The 24,978-nt window shown below is 37.1% G+C and overlaps 1 protein-coding gene across 2 annotated transcripts in view; it reads right to left on the reverse strand.

The window, feature by feature from the left end:
• The window catches only part of L2hgdh (L-2-hydroxyglutarate dehydrogenase), a 36,781-nt gene extending 11,849 nt beyond the window's left edge, over positions 1-24,932 (reverse strand). The window contains exons 1-8 of one of the 2 annotated variants that reach the window (XM_071607881.1): positions 24,725-24,760; positions 23,125-23,285; positions 22,341-22,456; positions 21,531-21,682; positions 11,615-11,746; positions 7,303-7,465; positions 5,974-6,008; positions 37-204 (exon numbers count right to left, since the gene is read on the reverse strand). In XM_071607881.1, the coding sequence (XP_071463982.1) occupies positions 37-204; positions 5,974-6,008; positions 7,303-7,465; positions 11,615-11,746; positions 21,531-21,682; positions 22,341-22,456; positions 23,125-23,129 (771 nt within the window). In that variant the 5' untranslated portion in view covers positions 23,130-23,285; positions 24,725-24,760. Of the gene's footprint in view, positions 1-36; positions 205-5,973; positions 6,009-7,302; positions 7,466-11,614; positions 11,747-21,530; positions 21,683-22,340; positions 22,457-23,124; positions 23,286-24,724 lie in introns of both variants that reach the window. The other variant, XM_027929851.2, reaches the window with a different exon arrangement.
• Positions 24,933-24,978: the final 46 nt, after the last annotated feature.

Genomic DNA, 24,978 nt, shown 5'->3' on the forward strand with positions numbered 1-24,978 from the left:
AAGAGTTAAGAAGTCAGAAAACATTTCATTACCCACCGGATAAATATTTCCTTTTACAAGATAGCATTTTTCTGGCTTCAAGAGCAGGTAATCTCCCCGGAATGGTACAATTTGAGGATCAGGATTGCAGCCACTTAACTCTGAAATACGATCTGAGTGAAGTCCTGCACACGTCACAACATACTGACATTGAATTTCCTCTCCCTAGTGCAAAATAAAAGAGAATGAATAGCTTCCATATATGAGAGAGAACAGGTGGTACTTGTCTTTCTGTGTGTGGAAGCTTAAAATAAAGGTTGACCTGAATGTAGAAGAGTGATTAATAGAGGTTGGGGATACTGGATACATGGAGGTTAGATGTGATCCGTATATGATATATGCATGTGCAGAAATATCACACTGAATCCATCACTAGGTATAATTAACACATGTTAATAAAAATACAGCATTATTTTTTAAAAAATAATGTATCTGTATAAAGAGGGAGAAGAATGGGTCAAAAAAGGAAAGACACGTGATAGAAAAAAAGTAAAGTTATAGAAATGAGTTTTTAAAAAAATTTTTTTTGAGGGGCTGGGGCGGTGGCTCAGTGGGAGAGCACTTGCCTAGCACGTGTGAGGCACTGGGTTTGATTCTCAGCACCACATGTAAATAAATAAAATAAAGGTCCATTGACAACAAAAAATATTAAGAAAAAAAATTTTTCAGACAGGTTCTTGCTAAATTGCCGAAGTTGTCCTTGAACTTCAATCCCCCCACCCCAGCCTTCTGAGCAGCTGAGGTTACAGGTTTGTGCCACTGCACCCAGCTTTTTCAAAAAGAGGAAATGTGTCAGCAAAATAAACTCTTCAGCATTGAGGCGACAACCTAGAAACTTAGGATAGTGGCATACAAGAGAAGATCACCTTAAATTTTATACTTTATATTAGAGACAAGAATGGCTGACCCAGCAAAGATACTTAAGCTCCACATGCATGCTCACATACACACACCTATTCTACTAGGACCTAGGATGGAATTTCACAATTTTTTTGCTGCAGGAAGAAGCAAACTTCATTTAGTTCTGACTTTCACATCTGTATTTCAGACAGATTCTCTACCCTCCAGCACGCACCCCCAACCTCGTTTTTCTTCTCTCTCTCTTTTTTTTTTGACACAGTTCTCCCTAAATTACTGAGGCTGGCCTCAAATGTACGATTCTCTGTCTCAGCCTCCCAAATGGCTGGGACTACAGGGGTGCATCACAGCATCTGGTACTTCTCTAGTCCTGAGTAATAGCTTTGTTAGTCTTGGGTTGCTCCACACTCAATAATCCTGTTCAATTTCAACTCTAACTACCCTCCAACCACTTTGTCCTTCCTGATCAGGATCTATTTTTCAAACTGAGGCTACTCTAGAAATATCATCAACTCTATTCTCATTTACAAGGAGCCATTTACTCTACACCCAAGGTTTGTTTTAAGTATTAGGAGAATGCTAATCTTGGACTGTTATAATTTTTCCACAAATTTTATTTTGTGATTGTCATCTGGGTTCTTTCCTTTCCTTCTCTTCCCCCTCCCCCTCCTCCTTGTCTTCCTCTTCCTCTTCCTTTTCTCCTTCTCATTCTTCTTTTGAGATGGGGTCTTACTATGTTGCCTAGGCTAGTCTCAAACTCCTAGGCTCAAATTATTCTTCCTACCTCAGTCTTCCAAGTAGCTGGGACTATGGACACATACCATCATGCCCACCTACTTGCTCCTGGTAACTTCTTGCTCTTATTCCCAGATGACTTATTTCTGAAGCCTCAGAGTTCTCATCTCAACATTTTCTTTTTTGCCATCATCTGTTTCAGCCTTATTTTATTGAACTATATTTTTTACTCTATATGTGTCCTATTTTCCCCCTTGCTAGAAAAGTAAGCCTCTTTTCAAGAATTATATAAGTCATATTTTTTAAGAAAAATCAGATGAAATTTCTCTATACTGAATTCAAATTAGCTAGACTAAATCATGATAGTTTTGAGATCCCTGAAGTCAAAAGGGCTACATCAATGACAACAACAACAAAATGATTCCTTTTAAATAGGCTAAGGCAGGAGGATCTCAAGGTTAATATCTTTCCTGTTCATCTAGAGTTATATACCAGAAGTACAGGAAATACTTTTGTGTGATATGAATCTACCGGTTCATACTTAAAAGTCAGCAATTTTTATGTTCTGGGAACATAAAATGTAGATAAATCTTATGATAAATATATAGATAACAGCAAAATGCTTAAGATGGTACCAGCATGCGATAGTTCTATTTTTAAAAACTCAGGCAACAGTTCCAAATAAAGAAATGATTAAAAATGGTAAGTCTCTGAAATCACGTTATGCTGTAGATGAAACAATAATTAAATTTGGTAAAATATTAATTTCACTTCCATAATGAAATTTAGGTAAAGACGGTTTCCTATCTAATGTATAAATTCTTTTAAAAAATATTTTAGTTGTAGATGGACACAATACACTTATTTATTTATTTATTCATGTATTTTTATGTGGTGCTGAAGATCAAACCCAGTGACTCACATGTGCTAGGCAAACACTCTAACTGGAAATACAACCCCAGCCCCTCTAATGTATAAATTCTTAATTTGCCTCTCTCCAAAAGTTTATTTTAAATGTTTAAAATTTTTTTTAACCTTTCATGAAGTACATTTGTTTAACCTGATAGGTAAACTCAAAAACTTGAATTTGAACCCCCAAACAAAACTACAGGAAAAGGCCAAGATAAAAAGCAACAAGCAAGGGGACTGGGGTTGTGGCTCAGCAGTAAAGTGTTTGCCTAGCAGTGTAAGGGCCTGGGTTTGACCCTTAGTACCACATATAAACAAATAAAATAAAGGTATTGTGTCCAACTATAACTAAAAAATAAATTTTAAAAAAAGCAACAAGCAGGGATAGTGGCACGTGCCTATAATCCCAGCCATGTGGAAGTCTGAGGCAGGAAGAGTACAAGTTCAAGGCCATCTGGGCAACTTAGCAAGACTATGTCTCAAAATAAAGAATAAAGAGGACCTGTGATATAACTCAGTGGCAGAGTACCCCTGGGTTCTACCCCAATAACCTCCCCAGACCCCCTAAAAGGCAACAACTATAGTAACTCTGAGTAAAATATATAACCACTGATATCCCATAGACCTCTACGTGTTTTCCATTACATGATTCTAAACTCTTGTGAAAAATCTCCAAATATAAGGGCAAGCACATAAACAGATTTACAATACTTCTTTGAATGGAAACACTGGTTGTTCTGCCACTTGGGCTACCTGATCCAGCAGGTCTAATAGTAACTGAAGTGTGTTAACAGACAGTGATGTTTTACAAAGCCTTTGGCATACCCAAATCATAAAAAAATCATACAAAACTCTAGGATTTTCACAGAAAAGTTCCACCATCCTCTATAGATAATAATCCTTCTTGAGAAAGTGCTTTTGGTTTTGACTAAACACTTGACCACAGGTCATTAAGTTACCATGCCAACTACCCATTATTAATTGGATGCTATCTGACTCACCAATCCACAAACCTGGGTGTGTACAGCCTCCTTTCATCAAGAGGAAGTATACTATAGAAGATCAGGACTGTAGGTCCTGAAGGCACATATAAGTTAAAGGCAAGTGGTTTGCAATGCCTACTCCCACTAAATTTCCTTCTTCCTCTCAACCTGCACGGATAGCCACATGGAGAGTACACTATGACCAGTTGATCAAAGAAGAAAAACTACAGATATGATTTACAAATGGTTCTGTAGAACATTCTAGCACCATTTATCTAGGAGAGATGGCCAGATATATGGATCTATGCTGCTTCATGTGCAATAACTAATGGTTTGGCTGGATGGTCAGAAAAAGGAGCTTAGAAGAAAATATATGTGAATAGAACATTCCAAAAAAGCTCAAAGGGTAAAGAAGTTGAAGAAACATCTTTATTCTCATATTTATTATAGCATATTCGAAACAGCCAAGACATGGAAACAACCTAAGTATCCATTAACAGACAAAGAGGTAAGAAGGAAATCCGTCCATCTCTGATACCATGGATGAGTCTGAACGATATTGTGCTAAGTGAAAATAAGTCAGATGATGAAAGACAAATACTGTATGATATCATAAATACTGTATGATATCACTTATATGTGAAATCTAAAAAAGGGAATTCACAGCAACAAAGTAGAATTGTGGTTGCTATGGATAAGCAGTAGGGAGTGGGTGGGAATGAGGAGATATTTGTCAAAAGATATAAACTTTCAGATATAAGATGAATAAGTGTTGGAGATCTAATGTACAGCAGGATGACTATAGTTAATAATACTTGTATGGCATATTTGAAATTTGGTTAAGATAACAGATCTTTTAAAACATTTTTTTTTAGTTGTAGATGAACACAATACCTTTATTTTATTTGTTTATCTGTTTTATGTGGTGTTGAGGCTCAAACCCAGTGCCTCACTCATGCTAGGCAAGCACTCTACCCCAACCCCAAGATAACACATCTTAAGTGTCTTCATAACACACAAACGGTAATTTTGTGAGGTAATAAATGTTAACAAACTTCACTGTAGTCATCATTTCATATCATAAACATACATCAAATCAACACATTGTATATATTAAATATATATAACTCTACTTGGCAATTAAAACTCAATAAAACTGGAAAGATAAAAATGGACTTATTCACAAAGGCTGATCTGTCTACAGTCTGTCTACAGAGATCAATGGAATACCTGATGGGGTTCCTGAACCACTTCCCCCATAGAAAAGGCAGAATGTAGTTTTTGCTGGAATATATACTCACTCTGTATATATATTTGTCTTCCCTACTGCAATTCTTCTGCTGAAACCACCATCTATGAACTTATAGGACCACCATCATTTTATTTACACAGAAACATTGCTTCTAATTCAATGAAATTATTTTGCAGTAAATGAAGTGTAGCAATCAGCTTATGCTCATGGAATTTATTCATTTTGCCATTTTCCCATCATCCTACAGCCAATGGGTAGCAACAAGTGGAATGGGTTTTTGAAGATTAAATAACAGCAATACTTGAGAGGGCTGGGGCAATGTCCTCCAAGATGCTAAATGTACTCTGACTAAAATATAGCATTGTTTCTCCCATAGCCAGAGTCACAGGTCAAAAATCAAGAGGTGGAAATGGGAGTAGCTCATTACTATTACCTCAATAATTTACCAGTCAGTTTTCTGCTCTCTATCTCTTTAATCTGTAGCTCTCATGATTTAAAAGTCTGAGTTTCCAAGGGAGAAATACATCTACTAGAAAATAAGCAATGATTCCATACTATGTTGCTTTGATCAAGCTGGGGACCATGTTTGACAGAATCTCTCCTCTACATGCTTGTAAACTAAAGCTGGCCAAAGCAGGAACTGCATATGACTTGGCAGGCAGAGGCAAAGTGGCTGTCATTAGTTTCTAAAAATTCTAGTCCAATGTGGTGACAGACATACACTCACTGCCCAGGGAATCCAGCTCCATATCCAGCTCTATTTCCCAACTACTAAGAGCTGCCCTGGGCCACTACTTGGGTATACACACAGAGCAAAGAGCTTTCCACAGATCTCAAAAGCTTCCCATTTGAAGTCCCACCTCAAGATCTGGATGGTTGGCATCTCAGAATACATGAAGAGCCTCTTATCCACCAATTCCCTTCTGAACCCCATTTCCTCGCACAATTGTGTAAGGTCTAATTCCTACCATAAATCCTATAACTCATGAGTGACTCAGCTCCCCTGGCTGAACCTTGAGGACTCAGGAAATCCAATATTCTGTGTCATTCAGTAGTTCTTGCTTTAGACTATGTGAAAATGAAGGAAAGTCTCAAAAATAGTAGAGAGTGTAGTAAATGTAGACAAGTTGACAGAGTGATAAAGGTGCCCACACACAAAAAAAGAAGAAAGTGGATATCAGTTTTAAGAATCTTTACCTTTGTATTCTTTACCATAATTGGATATTTCATCCCTGAAAAAAAAAGAAAAAAGAATTAGCAAAAGGAGGCTACCATTACTTGAAATATAATAGTAACCAATTTAAACAACTTTCTTTTGTCATAACTCAGCCCTACTTTTCATTCTGTAACTTTTTACCAGGTAGCAAGATTAAACTAGTTCATGCTTGACAATATATACCTGACAAGCATGTCTTTTAGCTTGTTTTATTTTAACAAATTTAATCTATGCTTATAAACCATCCTATACCTTGGCTCCAACAGACAGTCCCAGCTTTTCAATGAACCACAGTCCTAGAAATCATGTTGTACAATGCATCATCATAAATCACTACAGAACTATGATATGAGAAACCTTAGTGTCTTGAATGATGATTACCCGATTCCTTGCAAGGTCTGGGTTGTTTAGAAAAGCAAGAGTTATCATGACACAAAAGAATTCCAATAATAAACTAACCATTTATAAAATTTAGTTTCCTCTCAGATACACGGGAGCTTAAAGTTTTATAAAGCAAATGTAGAGCAAATAAAATATATAATCTACCTGTATCATGAATATGACTTATTAAGCTACTTATGTATGATGGCCTTATTTAGCAATTTTGTTCATCATCTTAGAATTTAGAACACTGAGAGAATGATTTAGATGGCCTAGATCTCCTTTAAAATCTGTCAAGGAAGAAAGAACTGTACGCTACTTTTTTTCTCCTCCAAACTTCCCTGTAGAAAATAGAGGGCTTCCAAATCTTTCGTTTGGTTAAAAGAAAAGAAAAAAATAATAATGTCCTCAAAGCAAAACAAAATCAAAAGTGCAGTCTAAAGTGGGGCTGTTCCGAATGGCTGAGTTTTCTTACGATCTTAGTTGCCATTCTAGAGCTTGGGTATGTTCAAAAATCACTAACTGCTACCTATTCTGAGGCCTTATCCCCGAATAGTCTGTTTCAATAAGTCTAGGTGATGCCAAGTCTATATTTTTAACAAGCATTACCAGGAGATTCTGACTCTAACCTGTAGGATGGAGAAGTATTTGGGTGCTAATTATCTATAAGCAGTTGTGGCAGTTCAGATTTTAAGCACTAGTCAGAATGTCTAAACAGTGCCTAGTTCTTTCAGCACAAAACCCTCCAAGAGTTCTGGCTCTCCTATGTCCAGTCTCTCCCTTGTTCCTTCTGCACCCCCCTCTCACTCTGCACCCTACTAGCCTATCTCCTGGTGGCCTTCCTACTATACTACCCCAGACAAAAACAATCCCAAGTTTTTGAAAAAGTCAATGAAATTATTCAATAAGAAAAAACAAAGATGGCTTACCATCTATACTTCTTGGAGGGCTTTCTCTAGCCATTTCAATATCTTTTACTTCAAAATTAGTCAAGACAGACCCACCAGCTTCTTGGAAATCCTGGGCAAATGACAAAGCTACCTGCCGATAGTTGACAATGCCAGTATATGGACAATCAATAGCCATTAGACCCTAGGACACAATTATAAAAAAGTTAAATGATACAAACAAGAATCAGTAAGGTTCATTCAAAATTTTATTTTTGGTTGAATTTTTTCTTGTTTATTTTGATGGAAAACACACATTAACACTGTTTGACAAAAATCTGATAGTCCAAAAAAATAACAGAGAAGTTTGTTCCATTAAGTGCTTACATTTGTTAATGAGCACATATATATTGTTTTTATCAAAGAAGAGAAATAACACTAGCTAAATAAGAAAATCTCTATTATCAGGAAACAATGCTCCTCTTTAAAGGAAAATTTTTGCCAGGCTCTTCTAGCTGCTACAATGATTTTCCCAGTTTTATTCATCCCCTAACATATATGATTCTGAGTTGAATTCCAAAAAGTTATGTGTAAGCAGACTCTACTGAAATGTCCCCAGTGGTGTATCATACAATGCCCACACTGAAAACAGAGCATCATTCTAGTAGCTATTCACAATATTTGCAAAGCCCTGAATTGACTGCTGCAGTCCTATCTTCAAGACTACAAATATGGAATGGAGATTTTGTGATTAAATCAAACTTTCTCTTTGGGAAATAGGAAGAATTAACAACCTATTTCTTTATTTATGTTTTTGGCCCCAAAAGACATGTCCAAACTCTGTAGATAAATGACCTAAATTCATGCTTATTTTATTCTTTGAAGTAAATGTTGAATGTGCCATTGGCCTTTTCTAAATCTGAAGAAAAGGATTAAGAGTAGAATTTCACACACTAAGTACAAACTACTTCTGGTAATAGCACCTTGGTAATGACACCATTTTCTGTTGCCTTACTAAGTCTATGACTATATCAGTTCTCCAAATATCCTATAAGAGGGTAACTGCTTCCCAGGATAACTAATGTCCAAATGCTGAGTGCAACGGTAAATTCTGTTGTCCTCTTGCTTGGCCAATACAACAAGGTTGTTGTTGCTGTTTTAAAACATTATCTAAGGGGCTGGGGTTATGGATCAGTGGTACAGTGCTTGCCTAGCATACTTGAGACACTGGGTTTGATCCTCAGCACCAATTAAATGTAAAATAAAATATTGTGTCCACCTAAAACTAAAAAATAAATATTAAAAAAAATAAAGTAATCTGAAATAATATCATTTTAAACATCTCACTCTTGAATTCACCACCCAACTCACCAACCTCATTACAAACTTAGCCCTTAAAAGCTTCTGACTTTGCTACCCAGCCTGTACTAATGTCTCTGTGTGACCAGATCATGCTAAGGGTAAAGGCTAACAAAATCAGGCTTTTTTTCACAAACTGAAAGTGACATTTGGCAAACTTCATTGTCATCCTCATAGTCTTATTTCCAGATTATGAGGGCATTTGTTAAATATATCATTCCTTCTGTTTCAATACAAGTTGTTACATGTAAGACTACATTAGCCCTACTCACCACCTCACAATCCCTGAATTACAGGTCAATAGTTATAACTTAATTTTAACCTATATATAGTATTTGGGGTACAATAACTCAGAGAGGTAACTTGGAAACAACTCATCTGTTTTGTTCCTTATTTCTGCTTTCCTTAGTCTTTTTCTTTTTCTTTTCTTTTCTTTTTTTTTTTTTTTTTTGGTACTGGGGTCGATTGAACCAAGGGGTGCTTTACCACTGACACACACACACATACATTTTTTTTTTTTTTGAGACAGGGTCTTGCTAAGTTGCTGAGAGTCTTGCTAAATTGCTGAGGCTGACCTTGAACTTGCAATCCTCTTGCCTCAATCTCCCTAATTGCTAGGATTACAGGTATGTGCCACCACACTCAGCTATACTTATCCCTTTTCTGCTTCTAGAGCCAACCTCTGCTGAGCTCCAATGGAACACTTTTCATTGGAACTACTGTAATTAGGACATTATGGTAGCAGTAAAAGAAGAAATGGGACAGAACAAAGTTGAGATACATCTACACATATAAAGAAAATACTGCAGGGCAGTGGGAAAATAATGGTCTTTTTGATAAATGGTGCAGAGTTAACTGGATATCTATAGTGGGAAAAAAATTTGCCTTGATCCATATCTCACACCATATTTGAAAGTCAATTCCAAATGATAAAACAATAAAACTTATAGAAAAACACACAAAGTACCTTCCAGACCTCGGAATAGGCAAAAATTTCTCAAACAGAACACAAAAAGCGCTAAACATAAAAGAGAAACATATGTATCAATTGCTAAAATAAGTACATTATGAGCTTCTGCTAAGTAAAAAGACAAGTTACAGGAAGGTAGAAGATATTTGCAATATATATTTAAATATACAAATGACTGCAAATGCATATATATTGGACAAAAAGTCACATTCTTAAAATTAATAAGAATAATTATAAGAAATACAGTTAACCCAAAAGAAAAATAGGCAAAGGACTCAGGTACTTCACAAAAGAAAAAACCCAAATGTCCCATAAATACATAAAAATAAAGCTGGGCGCAGTGGAGGTGCATGTTGCTAATCTCAGTGACTCAGGATGCTGAGGCAAGAGGATAACAAGTTCAAGGCCAGACTCAGCTACTTAGCAAGGCCCTAAGCTACTTAGCAAGACCATGTCTCAAAATAAAAACTAAAAAAGGGCTAGAGATGTAGCTCAATGGTACAGTGGTCGACCATTCCTAATCTGAAAGTCCAAGATCTGAAATGCTCCAAAACCTGAAATGACAATGTGATGCTCAAAAAGTTTTGGATTTTGCCTGGCATGGTGGTGGTTCATACCTGTAATCCCAGCTACTTGGGAAACTGAGGCAGGAGAATCATAAGACCAGCCTGAGCAACTCGGTGAGCTTCTATCTCAGAATTAAAAAAGTAAAATAAAAAACAGTGGAGGGGGGTAGGGATGTAACTCAGTGGTAGAATGCTTTGATATACGCTTAGATAGAACGGGGTACACGTGTCTCTGAGCTTCCTTGCAGCCAAAGCAAACAGGAGAACACAATCAGTGAAATGATTCAGTGTCCATAAAACAAGCCAACTTGTGCTCAGAAAGAACAAAAATATTCTCAGAACTAATATCTGTGAGGAATTTCTCCTGCTGGTTCTCAGAGCAAGATGTTGTGTAACAGTCAACAACATATGTCCTCAACCACATCCTCAGAGGCCAGAGTGAGTGACACAACTGCCCTTCCCATAGGCTAATGCCATAAAAGCAAAACACAATTCAAAGCGAGTAACTGGAGTCAAAGAGTAGGATAGGAAAAGAAAACACTACAGTGTAGGTATGCTACTCAGATGGTTTGCAGAGATATAAGGAGTAAGTAGTCTATCTATCCTCTCAAAAACAAGCTTTTGATAAGCATGACCTGGCAGTGAGTTCTAGGTCACGCTCTCTAAGACAAATGCCTGGAGTCCAGCTCTTTCTAAGTGCCAATAACATGGTAGAAAGTAGGGAACAGGAGATATGCACTGGAATAATTGCTGGAATCTGGGGTTGAACTCAAGTCTCTGAAAGATTATCAGTGAAAGATTACATGTAGAGTAACCTATTATTATTCATATTTCAAGAATACAGATATTTTTCACCTTAGCATATTTTAACCAAGATACTCTATAGCCTACCCTTCATATTCATGCCAGGCATATCCTCCCAAAACAGAGATCAGATACCATAGCTATCCTCTTCAAAATTTTTTACTTGTTCTCCATGCCTACTGGAAAATTTTTAGTTATTAGCATGAATGCCAGTCCCTTTATATGGGCCTAATCCTGACTTTCTAGTCTTATCTCTTATCTCTTCTTACACACCCTAATCTCCAACCACACCTCATCATTGTGTTTTCCAAACATGCCATAGATATTTGGCAGGATGGGGCACAAATAGGCTGCTGGGAACATTTTAGCACATATATTTTGGGGAACACAACTTCCTATTTCTATACTTCCTTTTCCCTTTGTTTATATTGCTTGGACTTGATATTTTCTCACAGAGAAAGAAGAAATCGGGTGTCCCGTTTTGTGGTAATGCCCTCTTATGTCAGTCACTTCAGTAATCTGTGCCAGGATCATCTGATTTTATGATCTTTGCCTTCTGTAAATTAATCCTCAGCCTCCATGTAAAAGGACTGAGTCCTAAATGAAAACATCCCTTTGGCCATATGCTTTGGCCATGAGCTGATGAATCACTTACCCTACAATATGGCTCCTTCTTTTTTATATCCTCCTGCTGAATCAGTCTCAAGCCTTGGACACCATTCTGCAGGCCCCTCTCATACAGGGCCCGAAGTCTAGGAATTTCTTCTTGTTCAACAGCTACTATTAGCTTCAAAACAATGATAAAAAGCATGGATAAAGTTAAGTATATCATCAGCTATGAAAGATATAAAGTGCATGAAAATCACAAATTTTTACATGGCTCAAATAGGTTTAATTAAGAACTTTTTCTTCATGTATCTACTTCCCCCTTTCTATAGAACTTTACTTTCTTCCTTTACCAAGAAAAGCTTTCCTTTTTAAATATTTTATTTTTTAGTTATAGTTGGACACAATACCTTTATTTTATTTATTTTTATGTGGTGCTGAGGATCAAACCCAGGGCCTCGCACATGCCAGGTGAGCGCTCTACTGATGAGCCACAACCCATTCCCCAAGAGAAGCTTTCTTAAGACAATAAAATTAGAACAAATTTGCAGGCTAAGTCTGTAGCTCAGTGGCAGAGCACTTGCCTAGCACATGTGAGGTACTGGGTTAGATCCTTAGCACCGCCAAAAAATAAACAAAATAAAGGCATTCTGTCTATCTACAACTGCAAATATATAAATAAATGATAAACATAAAACAAAATTTCCCCTAAGTCATGAGATGCAGCTTCAATTTCCACTTCTATTATCATCATCTCTACTTGCATCTTGGTCATAAGTAACTCTTATTACCATTCCCTCAGTCCCAAAGGCAAGAGAAGCACAGCTTGTTTAGCCTTTACATTTTCCAAAAATGGCCTTCTTATTTCTATAAGGAAATGTGAAATATCAGGACATCAAAAGACAGCTGGTAATTCAGTGTATTAGGAAATCACTGGCAGAAAACTATCCCTTTTATTTCCTGGAATAAAATTACAAAGTATTTTCTTTGAATTCTGTTTCAGAGGAAAATAATTAGTATATTCAGTATATTCATCAACTTTATTCAAAAATCTTTAACTTCTGGGCAAAGTATCTGAAGGTGAATTTCTTCTTATTTAATAGTTACCAGCAAACACAGCACAGATGTACATTCACAGGTGCATTAGAATTCACAAGTCACTATTTCATACCACAGAGTCAACAGAATTTCATGAGGTAGTACTTTAAAAAAAAATTTTTTTTTAGTTGTAGTTAGACACAATATCTTTATTTTATTTATTTACTTTTATGTGGTGCTAAGGATTGAACACAGTGCCTTACATATGCTACAACCCCAGTCCCAGGGTAATACTTTGAGGTGTAAAGGCCCTTTAAATCAACAAATCATTAACCTTAAAAAGAGAAGAGAAATAAAAGGACACTAATAGAAAGTGAAAATACAATTCACAGAATGGGAGAAAATATCTGTAACCCATAAAACTCATAAAGGTCTGGTTGGTACCCAGAATCCATAAAGAACTTTTACAACTTAACAACAAAAACTGTACAATTTTCTATCTTGCCCTTTTCACTTAACATTTCATCAGAGCCACTTCCCACATTAATAAAAAACAATTTTCAAAGCATCTTTAATGACAACAATGAACTTTTATTCTTAAAAACCATATAAAAAAGGACATCACTACCAACTTTAAATAAAGATTTACAAAGACAAATGCTATGACAACTGTACACCCACAACTAAGGTAATCTAGATGAAATGAATAAACTCTTGGAAAGACACAAACTTCTAAAACTGATTGGAAAAAAGAAAATGAAAATCTATTCAGACCTGTAACAAGTAAGGAGATTGAAAACTTCTCACAAAGAAAAGCCTAGGCATCAAAAGTTTTGCTCATGAATGCCATCAAATGTTTAAAAAAGAATTAATACCAATTCTTCATAAACTCTTCCAAAAAACAGAAGAGGAAGAAGAAATGCTTAACTAATTTTATGAAGCCAATATTATCTTGATACCTAACCCAGACAAACACAAGAAATTGCCCACCAATGCCCAGTCAGAATGACGCCTGGCATTTGCCAGAGGGAATGGTTGTAAGGTGACGCCAGCGAACCATTGAGATGATGATTTGAGTTAAGCTATATATAATTGCTGTGATGCTGGATTGATTGTATTGTATATTTGACCTTTACTGTCAGGCAATAGGGCAGCTCTTGCTGCCTCGGGCGCCCACTTTGGAGTTCCCTGTGAGTTGGGGGGGGGGTGTTGGGGAGATTGGACGGAGCCCAGTGGAGGGAGTGTTATTTTTGTATTGGTTGTTCAAAACATTACAAAGCTCATGATATATCATCTTTCATATATTTGACTCAATTGGGTTATGAACTCCCTTTTTTACCCCAAATACAAATTGCAGAATCACATCGGTTACACACTCACATTTTTACATAATGGCATATTAGTGACTGTTGTATTCTGCTACTTTTCCTATCTCCTACTATCCACCCTCCCCTCCCCTCCCATCTTTGCTCTCTACCTCATCTGCTGTTGTTCAATTCTCTCCCTTGTTCCCCTCCCCTTTCTCCTCACAACCTCTTATATGTAATTTTGTGTAACATTGAGGGTCTCCTACCATTTCCATATGCTTTCCCTTCTCTCTCCCTTTCTCTCCCCCGACTCGTCTTTGTTTAATGTTAATCTTTTCCTCATGCTCTTCCTCCCTGTTCTGTTCTTAGTTGCTCTCTTTATATCAAAGAAGACATTTGGCATTTGTTTTTTAAGGATTGGCTAGCTTCGCTTAGCATAATCTGCTCTAATGCCATCCATTTCCCTGCAAATTCTATGATTTTGTCATTTTTAGTGCTGCGTAATACTCCATTGTGTATAGATGCCACATTTTTTTTATCCATTCATCTATTGAAGGGCATCTAGGTTGGTTCCACAGTCTAGCTATTGCGAATTGTGCCGCTATGATCATTAATGTGGCAGTATCCCTATAGTGAGCTCTTTTAAGATCCTCAGGGAATAGTCCGAGAAGGGCGATAGCTGGGCCAAATGGTGGATCCATTCCCAGCTTTCCCAGGAATCTCCATACTGCTTTCCAAATTGGCCTCACCAATTTGCAGTCCCACCAGCAGTGTACAAGTGTACCTTTTCCCCACATCCTCACCAACACTTATTGTTGTTTGACTTCATAATGGCTGCCAATCTTACTGGAGTGAGATGGTATCTTAGGGTGGTTTTGATTTGCATTTCTCTGACTGCTAGAGATGGTGAGCATTTTTTCATGTACTTGTTGATTGATTGTATGTCCTCCTCTGTGAAGTGTCTGTTCAGGTCCTTGGCCCATTTGTTGATTGGGTTATTTGTTATCTTATTGTTTAATTTTTTGAGTTCTTTGTATATTCTGGATATTAGGGCTCTATCTGAAGTGTGAGGGGTAAAAATTTGTTCCCAGGATGTAGGCTCTCTATTTACCTCTCTTATTGTTTCTCTTGCTGAGAAAACACTTTTTAGTTTGAGTAAGTCCCATTTGTTTATTCTTGTTATTACCTCTTGGGCTATGGGCGTCCTATTAAGGAATTTGGAGCCCGACCCCACAGTATGTAGATCGTAGCCAACTTTTTCTTCTATCAGACGCAGAGTCTCTGATTTGATATCAAGCTCCTTGATCCATTTTGAGTTAACTTTTGTACATGGCGAGAGAAAGGGATTCAGTTTCATTTTGTTGCATATGGATTTCCAATTTTCCCAGCACCATTTGTTGAAGATGCTATCCTTCCTCCATTGCATGTTTTTGGCCCCTTTATCAAATATAAGAAAGTTGTAATTCTGTGGATTGGTTTCTGTGTCCTCTATTCTGTACCACTGGCCCACCTGCCTGTTTTGGTACCAGTACCATGCTGTTTTTGTTATTATTGCTCTGTAGTACAGTTTGAACTCTGGTATCGCTATACCTCCCGATTCACACTTCCTGCTTAGAACTGCTTTTGCTATTCTGGGTCTTTTGTTTTTCCATATGAATTTCATGATTGCTTTATCTATTTCTACAAGAAATGCCGTTGGGATTTTGATTGGCATCGCATTAAACCTGTAGAGAACTTTGGGTAATATCGCCATTTTGATGATGTTAGTTCTGCCTATCCATGTGGTGTGTGCAGTGCCGGTGAAAGGTGGGGAATAAAGAGTTGCTGTTTGAATCTACAAGGCTTTGTGGCGGCTCGGTTATTTGTGCCCAGCCAGACTGCGGCAGACCAATATTTCTTGTAAATACACACACAAAAAAAATTTGAGTGAGGAGGGGGTGCTGGGGATCAAACCCAGGGCCCTGCACCTCTTAAGCATGTACTCTATCACCAAGCTGCACCCTCAGCCCTACCATATAAAGACTGATGCAAAAATCCTAAACAAAATATAAAAACTAAATGCAGTAATATATAAATATCATCTCATGATCTAGTAGGATTTATCACACAGCAAGGCAAGATCAATTTCACATCCAAAAACCAATGAATGTAGTTTACTATAGTAATAAAGTTCAAAACCACATAACCACCTCAACAGAATCAGAAAAGGCATTTGAGAATTTCCAGCATCCTTTCATGATTAAAAAACAAAAATAAAAACCATTCCACAAGCAAGGAGTAGAAAGGAACTTCTTTAGCCTGATAAAGGGACTCTCCCAAAGCCACAAAAACAAAAACAAAACAAAAAACCCACAGTTAGCGGCATACTCAAATGGAAAATACCAAAAAAGCAACACAAAAACAACCACTTTTACTACTTCTACTCAACACTGTTTTGGTAGTTCTAGCCAAGGAAATTAAGCAAGCAAAATAAATAAATAAAAGGCCTCTGTAATGGTAAATTTGAATTGTCAACTTGGTTGGATTAAGAGATGACTAAGAATAAGAGGCGTCTGGGTGTGTCAATGAAAGTGTGTCTAGGAATGGTGGTCCTGTGGGATGGTGAACAGAAGTGGAGACCCTCCCTAAGTGTGGACAAAGGTTGGAGGCTTGGGTGGAAAAAATATGGAAGAACAAGGAAGCAGCAGCAGATACAAGCTCAATTCTTCTTGATGGATTCTTGATTGCTGCTGCAATTGCCTGAAAACATCAGACTCAAGCTCCTCCAACTCTTTCCAAAGTGGACTTGGCCTGAGATTCTCCAGAGAGTTTCCAGAAGCCTTCAGTCCCAGACTAGGGTACCACTGTTTATCCCTCCTGTTCTGAGGCTTCAGCATCTTGGACTGTTCAGCTACTGGTTTCTTATCTCTCCAGCCTACAGTCAAGGGGCTACCCAGCTTCTGGTTCTGTAAGCCAAATTATTAAGTTCCCTTTTTATAATCATATGTATAATATATATATATGTGTGTATATATGTATACACAGATAGATAGATGTCTCCTGTTGGTTCTGTTCCTCTAAAGAACCCTAATACAGCACCCAAACTGAAAAAGAAATAAAACTTATTTGTAGATGACATGATTTTTCAGATAAAAAAGCCTATGAAATACATACACCTATACTCACACAGTCATACACAATTAGAACTAATAAATTAGTTCGGAAAGACTTCAGGATTTAAAAAAAAAGTCAATATACAAAAATTAATCATAGTCTATATGTTTAGCAAAGAATAATCAAAAATAAAACTAACACAATTCCCTCACAAAAGCGTCAATAAGAATAAAACAATAAGAAACAAATTTAATCAAAAGAGGGTGTAAGGTCCTTGCTTAAGTGACAGCCACCATTTTCCCACTCAAGGACCTTTCCCAGAGAGGATCACCACTCCCTCATACCAACCCAACCCTTCACCAGGCATTCTTTCCTGCTCAAGAACATATTACCACTCTCTCATATCAACCCCACCCTTAAACCCACCCTCATTAGGTCCTGCCCAACTCAGATCCCTGAGCCTGGCCATAAAAGTGCCAAAATCCAAGCCTGTCCAGCCTCTTTCTATCTATGGAGATATGGCCTTTATTTATCAGCTCTGATAAATAAACTCTCTTATGTATCTCTGCCTGGTCTCCCTCTTTCATTTAATTTCTGGCTCGCCTGGCTTCTGCTTTCTCACTTTCAGGGCAAGACTGGGACTGGGGCTGTAGCTCAGTGATAGAGCACTTGCCTAGCAGCATGAGGCTCTGGGTTTGATCCTCAGCACCACATAAAGAATTGATTGTTATGGTATCATAGGGCTTATGTTCAAGTAATTCTTATTTAACTTAATAATAGTTCCAGGGGCTCCTGGCTCAGGGGTAGAGCACTTACCTAGAATGTGTGAGGCACTGGGCTTGATTCTCAGCACCACATATAAATAAACTTTAAAAATAAAGGTCCATTGACAACTACTTAAAGAAGGCAAGACCTATACACTGAAAACTATACAACATTGTTGAAAGAAATTAAAGAAGATCTAAATAAGTGAAAGAAATCCTGTGTTCACGGACCGCAAGATTTTATAATGTTAACATGGCAGTATTCTCCAAATTGATCTACATAGTCAATGTAATTCCTATCATAATCCCACCTGCCTTTTGGGAGAAATTGACAAATTGCCCCCAAAATTTGTTTAGAAAGGCTGGGGTCCCAGAATAGCTATACTAATCTTGAAAAAGAAAAAGTTGGAGAACTCAACTCCTGTACTGGCATAAGGATACACATATTATCGACGGAACTGAGAATCCATAAACATTTTTTGTTCAATGGATTTCTAATAAGGGTGCCAACACAATTAATGTAGAAGGAATAGTCTTTCCAACAAATGATGCCGACACAACTAAGTATCTATATGCAAAATATGAAGTTGAACCCCTCCCTCATACCACATATCAAAATTAATTCCAAGGTGATCATAGACTTAAACATAAGAGCTAAGGCTGGAAAACTCTTAGAAGAAATTACTGGAGAAAACCTTTATGATCTAATGTTAAGCAATGACTTCTTAGATATGATATTAGAAGCACAAACAACAAAAGAAAAAAGATAAACTGGACTGTTATGGTTTGGATATGAGGTGTCCCCTGAAAACTCCTGTGTTAAGGCAGGAAGTTCAGAGGTAAAATTGTGAGAGACATAATCTAATCTAGTCTATCTTACTTTGACTAAACTAACTGGGTGGCAACTCTTGGCAGGTGGGCATGGCTGGAGGAGGTTGGTCACTGGGCATTGGGTGCATGACCTAGAAAGATGATCTTCTGCTTTCTCTGCTTTCTGGCTGTCCGGAGCTGAAGAGCTTTCCTCCACTGTGCCCTTTGGTCATGAATATTCCTCCTTATTTTTGGCCCAGAGCCATGGAGTCAGCCAATCATAAACTGAACCTCGAAACTATGAGCCAAAATAAACTTTTCCTCTTCTAAGTTGTTCTTGTCAGGTATTTTGGTCAATGTATGAAAAAGCTGATTAACACACTGGACTTTATCAAAATTAAAAACTTTAGTGCTTCAAAGGACACCATCATGGAAGTAAAAAAGAAAAACCTAAAGAATGGCATAAAACATTCCAAATCACCTGGGTAATACAGCAGTTCTCCCTTATCCATAGTTTCATTTTCTGATGTTTTAGTTATCTGCAGTCAACCACAGTCCAAAAATATAAAATGAAAAATTCCAAAAATAAATAATTTAAAAGTTTAAAACTGCATATCACTCTGCATAGCAGGATCCAATCTTGCACAACTCTGTTCCACCTTGTCTAGGATATGAATCATTCCTCTCTCCAGTGTATCTATATTGTATACACTATTCACCCATTAGTCACATTGTAGCCATCTCAGATACCAGATTGACTGTCATGGTATCATAGTGCTTATGTTCAAGTAACTCTTATTTTACTTAATAATAGCTCCAGGGGCTCATGGCTCAGTGATAGAGCACTTGCATAGTATATATAAGGCACTGTGTTTGATTCTCAGCATCACATATAAATAAATTTTTTAAAAAAGGTCCATTGACAACTAAAAAATAAGTAATAGCTCCAAAGCACAAAGTAGTGATATGGCAAGTGTCATCTCACATCATCACAAGGATGAATACAGCACAATAACACATTTGAGAGAGAGACTAATCACATTCACATAACTTTTATCATGACTTATTGTTATAATTGTTCTTTTTATTTGTTATTATTATTACTTTCTTACTTTGCCTATTTTTACATTAACTTTTGCATATGAAACATCAAGGTATATTTAAGATTCAGTGCTATGCAAGGTGTCAGGATTTACAGGGAGTCTTGGAAAGCATACTTTATGGATTAGAAGGGAATACTGTATCTAGAACATATATAAGAACATATACTGCTCAACAACAAAATAACAAGTAGCTTAATTTTAAAATGATCAAAAGATCTGAATATACATTTTTCCAAAGAAGCTATAGAATGACTGAAAGCACATGAAAAGATGTCAAACCAGATCCAGCAATCCCACTACGGGGTATATACCCAAAGGAAATGAAATTGAAATGTCAGAGAAATACCTGTACTCCTACATTTATCATATCATTATTCACAATCTCCAAGACATGGCATCAACCTAAGTGTCCATCAATGGATGCATATATAAAGAAAATGCAGCATATTTACACCCTAAAAAGGAAGGAAGTCTTGTCATTTGTTGACAATAAAATGACCCTTGAAGACATTATGTCTTCACATCATCAAGTGAAATAAACCAAGCACAGAAAGACTTATACTGCGTGATCTTAAAAGTAGAGAGTAGAATGGTGGTTACCAGTGGCTGGGGGTGGGTGGGATTAGAAAAACGATGGTCAAAAGATACAAAATTTCCATAAGACAAAAGGAATAAGTTCAGAAGATCCATTGTATAAAGTGGTGACTATAGTTACTAACAATATACTATATTCTTGAAGACTGCCAAGAGAGTTTAAGATTTTTAAAATGATAAGTATATGAAGGCATACATGTTAGCTAAATGTAGTCATTCCACAATGGCTATGTTATCATGTACATATACATACTCATGTACATGATGCACACAATATGTATAATTTTGCCAATTAAAAATAAATTAATTTAAAAAAATGTTTATCAACCTCATTAATCATTAGGAAAATACAAATCAAATCCACAATGAATACAACTTCATATCTACTAGAATGGTTAAAACACAAAGACAATAACAGGTATTGATGAGGATATAGAGAAATTGGAATCCTCATTAATTACTTGGGGAAATGCAATGTAATACAGCATTTTAGAAAAGAGTTGGGCAATTCCACAAAATGCTAAAGATGGAGTTTCCCATATGACTCAATAATTCTACTCCTAGGTATATAACAGGGAGAAATAAAAACATGGTCCCATAAAACAGGTACAGAAATGTCCACAACAATATTCACAACAGAAAAAAATGTGGAAACAACTGAAATGTCTATCAACTGATAAAGCAGATTTAAAAAAAAACCCCAAATGTGGCACATCCATACAATGAAATATTTGGTCACAAAAGGGAATAAAGTGCTGATTCATGCTATGACCTTTGAAAACACTAAGTTAAATCAGTCATAAAAGACTACATGAAAAGATGCCCTGACATGAATTCTACTTATATAAAATTAACAGAATAGGCAAATTCAGAGACAGAACGTACATTAGTAGTTGCTAAGGGATCAGGGAAGGTGGAAATGGGAGTGACTGCTAATTGGTATGGGGTTTCTTTTTGGGGTGAGGAAAATATTCCAAAATTAGATAGTGTTGTGATGGTTACGCAATTTTGTGAATAGACTAAAAGCTGAACTGTACACTTTAAAATTGTAAATTACATATTAATGAAGCTATTATTTTAAAAGTTACATGGAATTAGTCATATCATCATTTTTTGTTATTCTCTAATACTAGATTGCACAAATTATATAGATACAGGAAAAGTTTTAAAATTTTTTTTAAAAATTCAACATTAAAACATCAGCAAGAAAAGGCTAATAATTACACATAAGTCAAGGCCATAGTAAAATATCATACCTTGCCACACTGCTTGTAGGAAATTCCCTTCTTGTTACAGTACTCATAGATGAGGTCTGCACCTTGTACACACAATTTAGCTTTTAGAGATTCAGGTTTATAATAAATTCCACTATGTATGACACCACTGTTATGTCCAGTCTGGTGAGTAGCTACAGAACAAGAGAAGCAGCGTAAAGAGAAAGTCCATGACTCACACAAAACCTAAAAGGTGAGGAAACAATTACAGTTGATGCTACTAGATACCAAATCATTTAAAATTCTACTTCAATTTTTTCAGTTTACTGGTAATTTCCTCTAGCAGCTGTCCCTGGTATCCATGTCACATTGCTCCTGCCTATCTCTGATTTCAACTATAACTCACTTCTCTAGAACCAGCAAACCACTTACCAATAGGACTCTCTGCACTCTGTCCCAAGATTTTTTCTATCTTTTAGGGGAAGGGTAGAGGCTGTTCCACATCACTAGGGACAATCCGCAAGCAAAAGAGACAACAATTGATAGATAAACAAGCACAATCCTAGAAAACATTACACAGCTCTTTAGAGGTCCCAGTGGAATCAAGCTCACAGAAGCAACTTCAATAGGCACCCTCCTTCCTTGTCTTACTCTCTCCATCCCCTCACTCCTTCCTACCTCCTCAGATAACCTCTCAAATAAATTACCCACACACAAGTTCTTGTTCCAGGTTCTACTTTTAGGAGAACCCAAAATAGGCTATTAACATTGACATTTGGCATGATTGATTGTACTGACAGAATGAACAGATGTATAAGCAAGCCAGAAGATCAACACTGATAACATACATACCTAAATCTTTCTCCTTTTCCAGAACACCAATTGAAAGTGCAGGATGTCGCAGGATAAGTGCTCTGGCAGAGGCAAGGCCCACAATTCCACCACCAACAATGACTATATCAAATGAGCTTTAAGGAAAAAAAAAATGGCATTTAAAGAAATTTGTTTATAGTAGATATCACCAAACTTCACATGCACAATTTTCATCATTAGCAGACAATTAAACTATTAATTTATAATAATTGAAATAATATGCATTTAGTTTTTATGCTATTTGGTTTCACTCTCATGTAAAATCACAGACAATGATTGTCAGTAGATTAATTACAGTCTATTTACTGGCAGGGAGGATGGTTGGTCACCTAAGCTGCACTGTCTCTACAGTACCCCACTTGGCCAGTTACATCAGTGATGACTTTTGTGTTAAGCATCATACTTTCTTTACCACCTATCCTTTCAAAATTCAAATGCAGTATTCTTGAGGACAGCCTAACACATTAAGCCTTTAACATCTTTCTGTGCCAGGATTTATACATTTTTTTTTCTGTTGAAAAGAAAACAGCAGTAGGAATTTTGTGAAATAGTGGGTCCAGAATATGCTAGAACCACTGAAGTAAGACAATGCAAATTAAAACTACAATGAGATATCACTATATCTCTGTCAGAATGACTAAAATGAAAAAGTGAAAACACCACATGCTGGTGAGGATGAGGAAAAACTGGATCACTTACAGATTAATTACTGCCACTCCCAAAGAGTAAGGCGATTTCTTTAAAAAACTAAATATGCACTTACTACATGACTCAGCAACTGCATCCTTGAGCATTTATCCCAAAGAAATGAAAGCTTATGTTCATAGCAGTTTTATTCATAATAGGCAAAAACTGCAAACAGTCCAGAGGTCCTTCAACTGGTGAATGGTTAAACAAACTGTAATGCATCCGTGCCACGGAATGCTATTCAAAAATGAGAAGAAAAAAAACCCACTATCAATATTGGCAACATCTTGGATTGATAGATCTCAAGGACATTATGCTGTGTGAGGAAAAATTAATATCAAAAGATTACACACTGTTTTTTATTTATATATCATGATCAAAATGACAAAATTACAGTAATGGAGTATGGATTAGTGGTTGCAAAGGGTTAGGAAGAGTGAAGTCGTAGGGTGTGAATATGAAGGGGATATGGAACAATTCTATATCTTAATTGAGGTTCTTGTTACACAAAGAAACACATATGATTAAATTGCATAGAAAGTGCATAAATTGTATGCAAATACACAAACACAAAAATGAGTGAATGTAAAAAACTAATGAAACCTGTACAAGGTCTGTGGATTGTGCCAGTATCAAATCAATTTTCTACTTTTGATATTGTTCTACAGTTCTGTAAAAATGTTATCATTGCCGTAAAAGTGTGAAGGCTCTGTACTATTTTTGCATCTTCCTATGGATCTATAATTATTTCAAAATAAAAAATATTTTAAAAATTTTCACTAAACCTACTTTTCTTCCCTTAAGAAAGGCTTCCCAAAAGAATGGTCTACTTATGGCACAACCAATCATTGACACTGTTAACTCCTGTCCCTTTCCAATTCACTACCACATAGTAACCAGAGTCATCAATTGAAACAACATTAATCTCTCCCCTATTTTAAACCTTTTTAATAGTTTCCCATGGCTCTTAAATAAAAATCAGTGTGTAGTTAAAATTAAATCTCTGTTGTAACATAGCAGGTGTCATTCCATGCTTCCTGTCTTCCACTAAGCTCCAGTCATACTCATTATTGCCCACCTTCTAATCCTCAAAATAACCAAAAGCTTTCCACCCTTAAAGCCTTCACACAGACTGTTCCTTCTAGGAGAGGATAGAAAGACAGTGGTTTCAAATGTGAGCTCCAAACATCAAATTACAGGACACTGAATTTTACTGGTTTTTAATAGGCAACGGAGATGCTTCGCACAAGGACAAATGGCCGATTTAAGCCCGATCCAAGCAACACCAGGGATACCAGCTAATAAACAGTATATTTGATTGTTTACAGTGTGTTAGATCTTTTTATCCTCAAAACGATCGCGAACAGGAGAGACGAAGATCCTATTCACAATTCAGACTTTTAATTAACCCGCCTATAGTTGAACATAACGTTGGAAGGGTGTATGTAAAGCCAGACCTGTTCCTGACCTACACTCAACACTGTCTCTCCTCCGGCCCATAAATACAGCGAATAAACTCGCAGCTCCATAGCTCCTAAGATCCAGCTCTATAGGATCCCAACCTTCTCCCAGGCCCCGCCTGACAAGGAAGTACCAGTAGGTGTATAAATTCAGCACGAGGCAGCACTGAAAACAGCAACAGCGCAGGCGGCGAGGGCGGGTCATTTGCCACTCACCTGCTGCTAGCACTGCGGACACCCCCGCAAAGCGGCCAGGGCCTTCCCGACGCCGACCCGCACACCCCGGAGAAGCTCCCGGGGAAGCCCCCACGGGCCCGTCCGCAGGCACCCCCCAGGTAACGCAGCACCGGTACCATCGCCTGCACCCACTCCCCTTGCTCGGCCCCTAGAGGTGGCAGCTTTAGCCCAATAGTGCCTGGGTCCCGCTACTCTCTAACCCCGCCCCTCAAGCGGGGACCAATGAGACGTGC

The sequence above is a fragment of the Marmota flaviventris genome, chromosome 2 (genome assembly GCF_047511675.1).
Source record: "Marmota flaviventris isolate mMarFla1 chromosome 2, mMarFla1.hap1, whole genome shotgun sequence".
NCBI lineage: Eukaryota > Metazoa > Chordata > Mammalia > Rodentia > Sciuridae > Marmota > Marmota flaviventris.